Below are 11,789 nucleotides of genomic sequence, written 5' to 3' on the forward strand. Positions count from 1 at the left end.
TTCATACGCGAATGGGATTCACAGACAATATAACTATTGGTAATACCAAAGACTATCCAGAATAGTCTTTGGTAAGGTAATACGTGTCAACGCGTCTACGAACGATTGAAGACCAACAGGAATAAGACACCGCACGTTAGTAAGGTAGGTATTGCATTGAGGTAAAAAATGACTCCCCACTTTTTTGTCGGAAAACGTTTTGAAGCTCTTGAAATCTCGATGATGTCGATCGGGAACTAATGAACCGATTGAAACCAAATTTTATACGCATATTCTTAGACATAAAAGGAAGAGCTGAAAAGCTGTTGGCAGAATCGCGCAAGCGCAAATGTATCAAACTTTCATTTTCGGCTAAACGGCTGAACCGATTGGATCCAAATTTGGTACACATATTCTTAGGCATAAAGGGCAGAATCGCATATGCGCAGGTGCGGGTGGTATCTGTGCTGCCCACAGTAAATTTGTTTGTTAAGTATTAATATGCGACTGTGCTTAATTAACGCTGCACTTAATCCGCCGTTAGCAACCGTTCTCGTTGAGATATTTTAATTGTCTTTGTTGCGTTCGAAAGCTCTTGTCATTTAAAAGAAAACGGCAAATTAACATTTTAGAATTTCGGCCACGTTAAGCCATTATAAGTAGGTTTTTATTTCCTAGGGTAAATTAAAACGAGCATTGGAACTGCAAGGTCGTGCAGGTTCACGCCGTTATCCCAACAGTCCAATTAACAACAGATGTTAATTGGACTACCGATTTTGGAAATTTCAATCCGCCCAATTAAGTAATTGAAATTACCAGCAGCTAAATAAATGTGTTGCAGTAAACGTCATTCCACATAGTCGTGTGGGGTGTCAAAAAAGCGCTCTTAATTAATTTACAATTTTGGGACAAATTACATATTTTTAGGACGTCAGCAGGCCGCACAATTAATTAAAATTGTAATTTGAACGGTATTTATCGAATGCGACGTAGAATTTCCTACGTTCCCTCCATGGCGTAGCTCACTTATTTTATAACATTTAGAGGGAAACTTTTGCATTTATTGGTTAACCGAAACGTAAAAGTCTTTTGCCTTCTGCATCTCTTTGCCTTTATGGTGTTTAACAGAACTTAAATCTTTTGATTTCTGCCTTTTGCATCTTTGCAAACTACGTTTTTAATTCTTGCCGCTCCGTGAATTGGAAGATAAGCTTTTTGCTACTTTCCGTTTCATGAATTATAAGGATGGAGGGGGATCCGGGGATATTGTCTCGCTTTCCTGCATTTCCCGTAGAAACCGCTACCGATTCGCTTCGGGAAATTGCCGCGCACTTTAAATTTGTTATCGCATTCAGCCGTAGCCGCCCACCGCTTGCCCTTTAGAACTCCTGGGACCGCTGCGTTGCGGAGGGAAGAGGTGGAAGTTTTGTTGTTCGACGACAACGCCCGCCCGTGCACAGTCAACCGTACTGGACAGCTCTTGGATGATTTTGGACGGGAGAAAGGATCACCCTCCATACAGCTCGGATCTAGCGCCAAGCGACTTCCACCTCTTCCCAGCGATGAAGATCTCGCTCGCAAGACAGTCCCGATGCGGAACTTTAAACCGGCGATAACCAGTGGTTAAAGTCGCAGGCTGCGGATGTATACAAAGTTGAAATCAAAACACTTGTACCGTACGTACCACGCTATGATAAGTGCCTCAATATCACGAAGTTATGAATTAAGATGGACTGCTAATGCTGAATTGAGAAATGACACCTACATGGGGGCAGCCATAATATGCACTCACTTGGCGCGAAATTCAAATCAAATAATAAACAAGCATTAACCTCACGTTTTCTAAATAAATTACTGTGACACATGTCCAAGGCTGCAATAGTCTCAAAACTTGAGCACTAGAAAAAATTCCCCTAGAAAATAACTAAAACGTGCACATCAAGGCGGCGCCCATGCTAGGGCCATTTCTACCTCTATGCATACTGTTTGATCAGCAGTCCATCTTAATTTATAAGTTCGTGCTCAATATGCATGGCGACTATGTTGAAAAATAGCCTAAGAGTGTAGCTTCCAAATGTATTTAATAAAAGTTGTTTCTTACACTTTCTTAATTTTTAATTTCAAAACGTTTGTTACTTTCTGGATAGCCCTCGTATGAATTTATGAATAAGCTAGATGGCTAGATCTTCTTTTTTCGAAGTCCACTATACTATCCTAGGATTGGTTGGACTTAGTCCTTCACGGCTTCACCCTTTCTTATCCTGCCGTAATATTTTCATTTCCACATAACTGTCCTTGCCTACGTCTCCTAACTCGTACCATTGTATTTATATTCGTTTATAAATACAATGCTCGTACTTAAGCCTCTGATGGCGTCCGACCACTCTCTTGCCCTCTGAACTATGTGCTCGTCGAACGTCGAAGAATGTGAAAATTCTTTTTGGAAGGATACGACGTTCGTTTGGTCAACTATAAAGAAAAAATGAAAATTGTAATTTTACCCATGTTGGAAAGGGAAAAAAACTGTATCAAACAGTGAAAATCCAATATGGCGACCATTTAAAATAAGAAAGTTAAGGTCAATCTCGAAAACCGCCATTTTGAAAAAAATTTTCTACCTCCATTGAATCTCATCGAATCTTGCAACTTTTATTTGAAACTTTTTTCGATAGCTCCCTACTTGAACTTTTCAAAAATAGCGATTTTCACTTTTTTGTAATTATCTACGAAACGATTTACTTTTTTCAAAATATCGCATCAGCATCAAAAACTATTCTTCGCCAATTTAACCGAATATGTCAGTATAATAACAAAGATAGCAATTATAATACCCAATTGTATAGTCCATATTATTGTATTGGTCAAAAATCGGCTTGCTGTAAGGTGTGTTGCCTAATAGAAATTCTATAGTGCATCTAGCTGTTGCCACCGACAATACACGGTGGCAAGGATCTAGCAATAGGAACATCAATCTATCAATGATGTGTAAGGTACCTAAAATCATAGCTAAAATATAAATTATATACAGTGGGATCCTATGGTAACATTTTTGCTGAAGTCGATAACACAGCAATCTGGCCAGTGGCTTGTTGGGCTTAACTGTTGGTTTTTATTTGCATTAATGAGCACAAAATACCATATAATAATAATATAATAGGTAAATCAGATTAATTTTATGTTTTCGCCAAAGAGCATGTTCCTCATCCTCTTCTGGCAATCTTTACAGTTGCTTTTGGCATGTCTTGGGAAGTCCGTTCATCAAAGGGAAATAATTAGTTTTCAGTATAACAATTGACTCAGCTCCTCATTGGGTATGGGCACCCCCTGTGCAATAACTGGATTTGAAAAATTGCATATGTAAATATGGTAACTTGACAGATAAAATTATGCTGTAGATCACACAGTTTATAAACAATTTATTTATGAATTCTCACATTAATTGCAAGGATTATGAAATAGGATTCCTGATTTTTTAGCGACTTTCACACACTAGTTAGTATGTCCAATGTAAATGATGGTATAGTGTGCTGTTGTAGCCATTTTCAACACAAGTTTAAAATGAATCAATATTTGCAAGTGAAGTTCAGCTCCTGAAAATAACATTATAATCTGGCTTTGATCAAGGTAATTTATGGTCCTAGCAACTAGTCTTTGGTCCTAGTTATGATAGTGGTGACATGATTTTATCTGGAAAACTGATTAGAATGTGGATATCCCGGCTCAATCTTTAATGTTAAACAAAAGTATAATGGCACTTTTTAAAATTACAATTCATATAATCTCACACATGATATAAGTAAAAAATTATCAAAAAATAATGCCAAAATAAGAAAATTATTTTGTATATTTGTAAAATCCCTCCCCTGTTTTACGTCCAAGCTTCTTCTCCTCTACCAGCTTCCTCAGCACATTGCTTGGTTTAAACGACTGTATTTCTGGATATTTCTTATGCCAAGAATCGAGAATGGCCAGAGTGGTATCGTGTCCCACAAAATCTGCCAACTCAATTGGACCCATCGGATATCCGGCACCAAGTTTCATTGCTGTGTCGATATCTTGCGGGCTTGCATCACCTATAAGTTGATTGATTGAGGGATACTCTGAAGGGACTCTTCTCTTACCTCTATCCAGCAAATGCATGGCCTCCGACAGGTACGGTACGAGCAAGCGATTAACAACAAATCCGGGAGTGTCTTTGCACGAAATGCACACTTTCCCCAAGGCTTTACCGCACGCCATCAATTCTTTATACGTTTCCTCGGAGGTCTCGGGAGTTTTGATGATCTCCAGCAGTTTCATCACCGGCACAGGATTGAAAAAATGCATACCTCCAAAACGGTCACGCCGTTTCGTACACGATGCTATCTCACCTATACTCAACGAGCTGGTGTTCGACACGAAGATGGTTTTTTGGGGAGCCGCCTCATCTAACCCTTTAAACAGCTTATGCTTAACCTCCATATTCTCCACAATTGCCTCGATCACCAGATCCGCATCCTTAACAGATTGGTTCGCGTCAGTCATTATTTTCATACGCCCCTTCGTATCCCGAACAAATTTTTCACCCTCTTCCGGTTTATCCTTATATAACTTCTTCGAGACTCTACTTAAACTATTAGCAATACTTTCTTCAGTCTTCTTTAAAATTTCCGGATTCAGATCCACAAGCGTTACATTGTGACCCGTTTGAGCTGCAACCTGTATAAAAAACAAAAGATAATCTGCGGTATAAAACAAAGGAAAGCTACCTGTGCGACACCCGAACCCATAAGGCCACCTCCGATCACAGTAATGTTTTTAATTATATGCATCGAAGGAGTCGTAGAAAACGAACGTTTTAACAAGTTTAATGTTAGAGACATTTTTGTTGCCGCACTCCACAAGCTCTAATTGAAAAGTAAAAGCTCTGGATGAAGTGGAACCTTGGATTCCTGATTATAGGCTAAAGTCCATCCCCAAGAATAAATAAATACCCACCCATCCTTTAAAACGAGTTTTCAATTCTTAATTCTCATTAAACAACATTCTTAAATGAACTGATTTACAATTTAATTCATTTCATATTCAAATAAGATCGTACAAGAATAAAAAGAACCAAAAATTAAAAAGTAGACCAAAATAAAACGAGCGAAAAGTAAAATACACTCATATACAGAGTGTTCCGGTAAATACTGTACAGTGTACAACGCCTTTATCCATAGCACACACAGAAGAAATCGGCATAACTGAAAGGGGGAATACGTTTGGTCGAAATTCTCCCTAAACATGTTTGAAAATAACTCTTCCAAATTGCATTTTGACACCTTTCATATGGCTGCATCTGCTTGACGAACACGAACATGCATTATTTGAAATAAAACAAAAATTGCACTCAAGTTTAAACAAAAAACTAAAAGTGAACCAAGGATTCTGTACAAAACTATCGCAGAAAGATAAAAGTGCTTATCATTTTGAGATGCCCGATATCCAAATTCAAGTTACAAAAGTACCGTTCGTTGCCATAAATTGAGATACCGTTTACAGGCTGAAAATGCCCTAACCACGAAAAGCAATGCAGACACTATACAACAATTCGATATGTATCAGTAACTTTTTAAACAATTGTAGTACCTATACTTAAACCCCCAGGTTCTCCGCTAACTTCACACTACAAGAACCCGGCAACGTTTAAAAATGGCACCCGAATGACTATTTTCTCCAAAACTAAACAAGATCCCGCTTAAATTTGAAAAGTACTGGCACGTGATCAAACATCTAAGGCAGGGCCCCCTTACGTTAGTCGTAAACAACGCTTTGACCTGAAGCACAGTAGGGAAGGAAAGAATAAAACACTGAAATTGTGAAAACTTTGTTTAATAATGATCGCAATTATTAAGATTGTGAAAGCTCGGAAATTTTGTTGAAGTTGAAAAAAATTACATTGCAAAAATAAACTTTGACAATGGTAGTTCACCGAATAAAAATAGAAATAGGCTGGGAAAAAAAAGAACTTACCAATAAAACAACCAGCCGTCAAATTAATATTGAATTGTGTAGTAAAATTAATTGTTTGTAATGATGTGAATGCGTAACATACAATTATAACATCACAAAAAGTAGCATGTAACTTCAAGAGGTAACATATAGGTTAAAAACAAGTTTTGGGAATTATCGATCAGGTAAGCAGGTACCAAGATTCTAAGAAAGGGTGAAATACACCGGATGTGACTTATCTTTGGTGCAATAAAGTCCTTTTGTTAAAAGCAAGATGGAAAATTACATGGTCTTATAGGCAAATTAAACTAGAGACAAGATATGTGGAAGTTACGAATCGTAACTGATTTATCGCACATAGATTCTAAACTGAAGAGCTTTGATTAGCGTAATCCCGCTCCTGCAAGATAGGTAACTCGCCCCTGGTTTCGGGGTTTCGAGCCTACAGTTGAAAGTCGAAGACAATCACAGAATTAAGTGTCGTAACTCAATTTTGACTACAGTTTTTACCACCCCCGTGACTGCTTCGTTCACGGAGAAAAATGTTAGTAACAAACAAGACAGTACATACATCAAACGAATCTGTAATTTCCACATATTAAAATAAAATGATCAAAACTTATATGAATGTTACTTCAGGGACAAGACCAAGTAATCAACATCAATAAACATAAATTCAAGCATTACAACAAAAACGTAAACAATTACAAACAATAGCATAACGGTACCACATATGTGATTCTGCATTGCGGTTAAACCAAGTAAATTTCAAAAACAAAGATTCAAACACACTAAAAATATAAAATGAGGCATACAAAACACAAATACGATATAGAAATGCAAAGACTACTACCTGCATTAAAAAAACACAAAATAATAACAAACATTTATGGAGCGACGCGTACACGACTGCCATTCAAGACAAGATGCCAAACGTAACCTCCGTTCGTGCTCTCCAAATGGCGCAAATCGCTTTCCCCTCCTAAAAATTGCGTGCTTGGAAACTCTCAAAAATATGTGCATCGTCGGAAGTTGTATATACAGGGTGGAACCTTTCATAATGAAATTCTTTATATGAATCCAAGATTTGTCTTGAATTAGATTTGCTTATGGTGCAGTTTGAGGTTCATACGGGTTCATTGTAAAATGTAGTATCACTTTTGCATTTGCTTTCAGCGAGTACACTTGTTTTATTTGTGAAATTCAATGTCCCGTGTAAATTTTGTGCTGTACTTTGTGATGTTACAGTATCCGGAAATTTTCAGTTTGAATCGTTCCCGCTTTTATCCATTTAATTGAAGGGGAGGAACTTAAGCTACGCCACTGGAAATGTTTTACCGCGAATCTTAACAATTCAAATTGCACAAGGACGAGAGTTTGTAAGTGATTATGCGCGTCAGGTTTTTTTACTAGCGATGTTTTAATCGACGCAGCAGAATTATTATTAAGGTACGTAGTTCTGAGCGCGTGCATTTATTCAAGAAACTTAAATATAATGAATAAAGTATACTTCTTTATTTGTTTTTATATTATTTGTGTGCGATCGATTTAGTAGATAAGTACTTGACGTGATAAATTTAATTTTACAAAGCCGTATAAAACCTTCCGCAATGTTTAATGTTTGTGGGCACTTTCTCATGTATGTGGAAGTTTTATTGAAAATGTCGCTTTAATTATGCACAGTATAGGAATTAAGTTAATTAATTTGTATCCTGTTGTGACATCATCAGGGTTAGCTTTATCATGTGTTATGGGTAGGTTGATGGTACAGGGTGTTAATAAAATTAAGGGCATATCATAGTTTTTGATACTTTAGGTAGTATCATAGGTGTGGGTGTCTTTCATTTGAGATAAATGGTGTTTAGATAATTTAGAGTATTTTGGAGATTTTGGTGTACGTAGTTAGAGCGCCATATAACTTTTGACAGGTATTTTATATTTGAACAATTTGCAATTGTTTTATGTGAGGACGTAATATATTTGTAGAATTTGTTTGCAGTGGTATTTTGATGCTATCGTATTTTGCATAAATGCCGTGCGTGATTATTTTTCATGACTCCTGAATATGTTTATGTTACATTTGTTATGGAATGGATCGCAAAACCCCTAACCGCCCTTACTCTATTTTGCAATGACACAAGTCATGTGTTAGCAAACGGCGAGTGCTGTCGCCGGAATGAGCGCGGACCTGGTTCTGCAGACGGAGAGCCGATTGTTCCTTGAAGTGCCGTCGAAGCGGAGTTCGGAGCTCTGGTTTGAAACGTTTGCGGCGGTTGGTCGTTTTGACCAATGAGGAAACGGCACGTTTTAGTTTGTTGCCGGATGTGCAAGAAGCGCTTGGCCACACCCCTATATATTATTACAATGAGACAGGTTATGTCTTGGTCAAATTGGCAGACGCCTGAGCTCTACCCATATTCTCCGTACCGTGAGCTCTTGGTGTGAATATGTATCGGGCTGCGTTACATAACAGTCTTGGTAAATAAATTCATGTCCGCGATAGATGGTGGCACAATATTTTAAATATCGGTGTAAAACTATGATTACGAGGGAAATGCAATTCCCGAGGGAGATCAAATTCTCCAATGTTGTTACACCATTAACATTGTTAAATGCAAATTGGAAAAGAAGTGAGAAGGTAAGTGAGTACATGTACATATTCTGAGAGGTTTTCAATAGCTCTTTTCCTTGTAATAAAAATGAAGGCCCTAGAGCTATTCTCGTGTGATTAATATAGGGCAACCCAGATTTGCATTTGGAATTGATTGTTTTTGTAATTATTATTTAATTAAAGTTCGCCCTCCTCCATTTCTTGCGGTTTATTTATAACGATCGTGTGCCATGGGTTTCAGTTTTGGCGGGAGTTGAAAGGTCACCGTTTCATATCGGTGCAGGACGAGATCTGTGATTAGATCGGCTTACGCGCGAGAGAATTCTGGAAGAGAAGCATTCTTGGTCTTGTTCACCACTGGGATAAATGCTTTAGAAATGGAGGTGCCAGTACCAGTAAACGAGAATTGACCGCGGGTCGAGTTTCATTTGACTGCGCCTTGTACTTAAAGTAAGAGACTTCGATATGTTTCTAGAGAAACGTGCCATGTCTTTGGTTTTAAATACTTTCTATCAAAATGTGTAGGAACTTTATCGGTAAACTTATAAATGCTGTCTACCATACAGATAATCAATAGTTCAAAAATTTTTAATTATACTTAGGATAATGGCGATCTAGAGGGAACAGTGAGAGAGTTTCATTCCCGAACGAGGAGCCAGTTCTCCGCTCCCGGGGGTGGGACCTTGCCAACAAAAAACCTTATTATGAGGTGAGTGGTGATTCACAAATTTCCACATATTCCGTAATTTAAACTCCATGGACATGTGATTTTCCATGTTGCTTTTAACAAAAATGGTTTTATTGTCCCAAAAATGAGTCACCTGTTGTACCGTGTTATCTTTGAAATGGAATAATGCGCAGAGAGTGAAGACAAAGATTTAATAATGAAAAACGAAAATTCATACATTACAAAACAAACGACATTTCTTGTTATAGCGACTACATACTTCATTCGTATATCTAACACTGTTGTCAAATATCCTAAGATCTAACTTGCAGGTTTGCCACATCATCATTATTTAACAGTTTAACATACCGCTCAACAGCTGCCTTGTTTTGTTCCCTACTTGTACCAAAACTAATTCTTTGTTTTGCAACTTGCTTTTAACGTTAACCTGTTCTTGCAATCATGTTTTGTGTATGGGATTTAACTTGATCATGTTTGATTGACAATCAATTAGTGCAGCAAATTATCTTACTTAAATGTGGTCGTTAATTTAGAATGTACACAATTTTGATTATGGTATTTGAATTTGGAGCCAATGTTATTTTTTTAAAGAATTATGTTGTTAACTTTGTTTAAATAGTCCTCTCTTCATTTATGTCTTGTTATCTCCGGTTGTTGCGATAAGAAGCTTTATTATCTCTGCGTGGACCAATTTGTTTGTAGATGAGAAGGCTTCGCTTCGCCGATACGAAATCACAGCTGTTTAATTTATTGGGACACGCAGTTAGAAGTGGAACAGAAAGGGAATGGTTTTAAATAGCAGAGGAAGACATTAATCGTTGTTTTTTTGGTGGTGGACGTTAATCCTTGTTTTGTTTTTTGTGTGGACGCTGAAACGTAGCCGCGTATTGTTTGCCGTTTGATGGCAAAAGGACAAATGTTTATTTTTGGTTTTCCGTGAGATTGAACGAGGTGTTTTTCAGGGTTTTTGAGGTGAAAAAATGAATAAGCGCTAGTCGAGGTATTGAAATACCAGAAACAAATCCCATTCCCTAAGATAAAAAATCCACACCCATCTGTAATGTTCAAATTAAGAAGCCGCCAGTATCGTTGTGGCCTGTGGGTATCGATTACCGACATCCTTATATGAATACTTCTGCCATGTCGCTAATTGTCGTAAGTACGAGTAATAATATCGAAATCAATAAGAAAGTATTCACCATTTATTTGCTATATTTATAAAACCCTTCCCCAGTTTTACACCCAAGTTTGTTTTCCTGCACCAGTTTTTTTAGTACACCGCTTACTTGAAATGCCGGGTCATTGGGATATTTTCTGTTCCACGTTTGTAAAACCGCTAAACTGATGTCATTACCGACATAATCTGCCAGCTCAAACGGTCCCATGGGATAACCTGCACCCAGCTTCATGGCCAAATCAATATCCTGCGGAGTGGCATCCCCTGATGAAGAATTTTGCACAACGAACGTGACACTGACAGATACGTACCCCTCTCTAGCATCTTCATAGCCTCTGACATATAAGGAAGTAGCAACCTGTTCACAATAAATCCTGGCGTATCTTTACATGCAATGCAGACCTTTTTCATTGCTCGACCACAAGCCATCATCTTATTGTGAGCCTCTTCGGATGTGTCAGGAGTTCTGATGACCTCCAACAGTTTCATGACGGGCACCGGGCTAAAGAAATGCATTCCACCAAAACGGTCCTTGCGTTTAACAGGGGCTGCTATCTCCGATATGTTTAATGAACTAGTGTTCGAGGCGAAAATAGTTTTTGGCGGCGCCGCTTCGTCCAAAATTTTAAATAACGCGTGTTTGGCATCGATGCTTTCCACAATCGCTTCGATAACCAAATCCGAATCTTCCACCGCCTTGCTAGCATCGGTCGACACTTTTAGGCGATCTTTGGAGGCGTAAATAAACTGATCGGCTTCCACCGAATTATCTCTGTACAACGTTTTCGCTACCTTAGTCAAACTAAGATCGATTTGTTTAACGGCCCTGTTTAAAATTTGAGGGCTTAAATCAACAAGCGTAACATTGTGGCCAGTTTGAGCGGCGACCTCAAAAAATTAAACGTGCATTTCATAAGTAGCTCGATTGGGTTACCTGTGCAATTCCTGATCCCATAAGACCACCTCCGATTACCGTTAATTTTTTCACAATATTCATTTGCACAGTGGTTGTAAATAAGCGCTTTCGAATGAAAAAAGACATTTGTTATTATAGAGAGAGTGAGTGAGAGTGACTAACCGATTAATGTCGACTCACTATCAGTTTTGTGATGTCGAATTATCTTTAAATATTTGAATTGTATATCAAGGTCTTCACCTTTTACTATCCACTTCAGTCGAACACCCGGAGACTTGCAACCAAGTAAGTTACGCCTAAAATAGGCAACCCATCAGACAGTCTTCTTATTACAGATTATCCTAAAAATGGGACGACATACGTATTTCGGTAAAAAACGAAAATCCCATCCTTAATTATTTACGTAAACGTCATTGTTTTAGGCAAGCAATTTCAGGGTATCGGC

The 11,789-nt window shown here is 38.0% G+C and overlaps 2 protein-coding genes across 2 annotated transcripts; both read right to left on the reverse strand.

The window, feature by feature from the left end:
• Positions 1-3,684: 3,684 nt before the first annotated feature.
• LOC116177691 (hydroxyacyl-coenzyme A dehydrogenase, mitochondrial-like) lies at positions 3,685-5,089 on the reverse strand. Its single transcript, XM_031496740.1, has 3 exons — positions 4,728-5,089; positions 4,101-4,677; positions 3,685-4,052 (listed from the first exon to the last, which is right to left on the reverse strand). The coding sequence occupies exons 1-3, from the start codon at positions 4,839-4,841 to the stop codon at positions 3,814-3,816; spliced, it is 930 nt and encodes a 309-aa protein (XP_031352600.1). The 5' UTR covers positions 4,842-5,089; the 3' UTR covers positions 3,685-3,813.
• A 5,342-nt stretch (positions 5,090-10,431) lies between these two features.
• LOC116177692 (hydroxyacyl-coenzyme A dehydrogenase, mitochondrial-like) lies at positions 10,432-11,530 on the reverse strand. Its single transcript, XM_031496741.1, has 3 exons — positions 11,363-11,530; positions 10,740-11,316; positions 10,432-10,692 (listed from the first exon to the last, which is right to left on the reverse strand). The coding sequence occupies exons 1-3, from the start codon at positions 11,468-11,470 to the stop codon at positions 10,454-10,456; spliced, it is 924 nt and encodes a 307-aa protein (XP_031352601.1). The 5' UTR covers positions 11,471-11,530; the 3' UTR covers positions 10,432-10,453.
• Positions 11,531-11,789: the final 259 nt, after the last annotated feature.

The sequence above is a fragment of the Photinus pyralis genome, unplaced genomic scaffold (genome assembly GCF_008802855.1).
Source record: "Photinus pyralis isolate 1611_PpyrPB1 unplaced genomic scaffold, Ppyr1.3 Ppyr1.4_LG8, whole genome shotgun sequence".
Lineage (NCBI taxonomy): Eukaryota > Metazoa > Arthropoda > Insecta > Coleoptera > Lampyridae > Photinus > Photinus pyralis.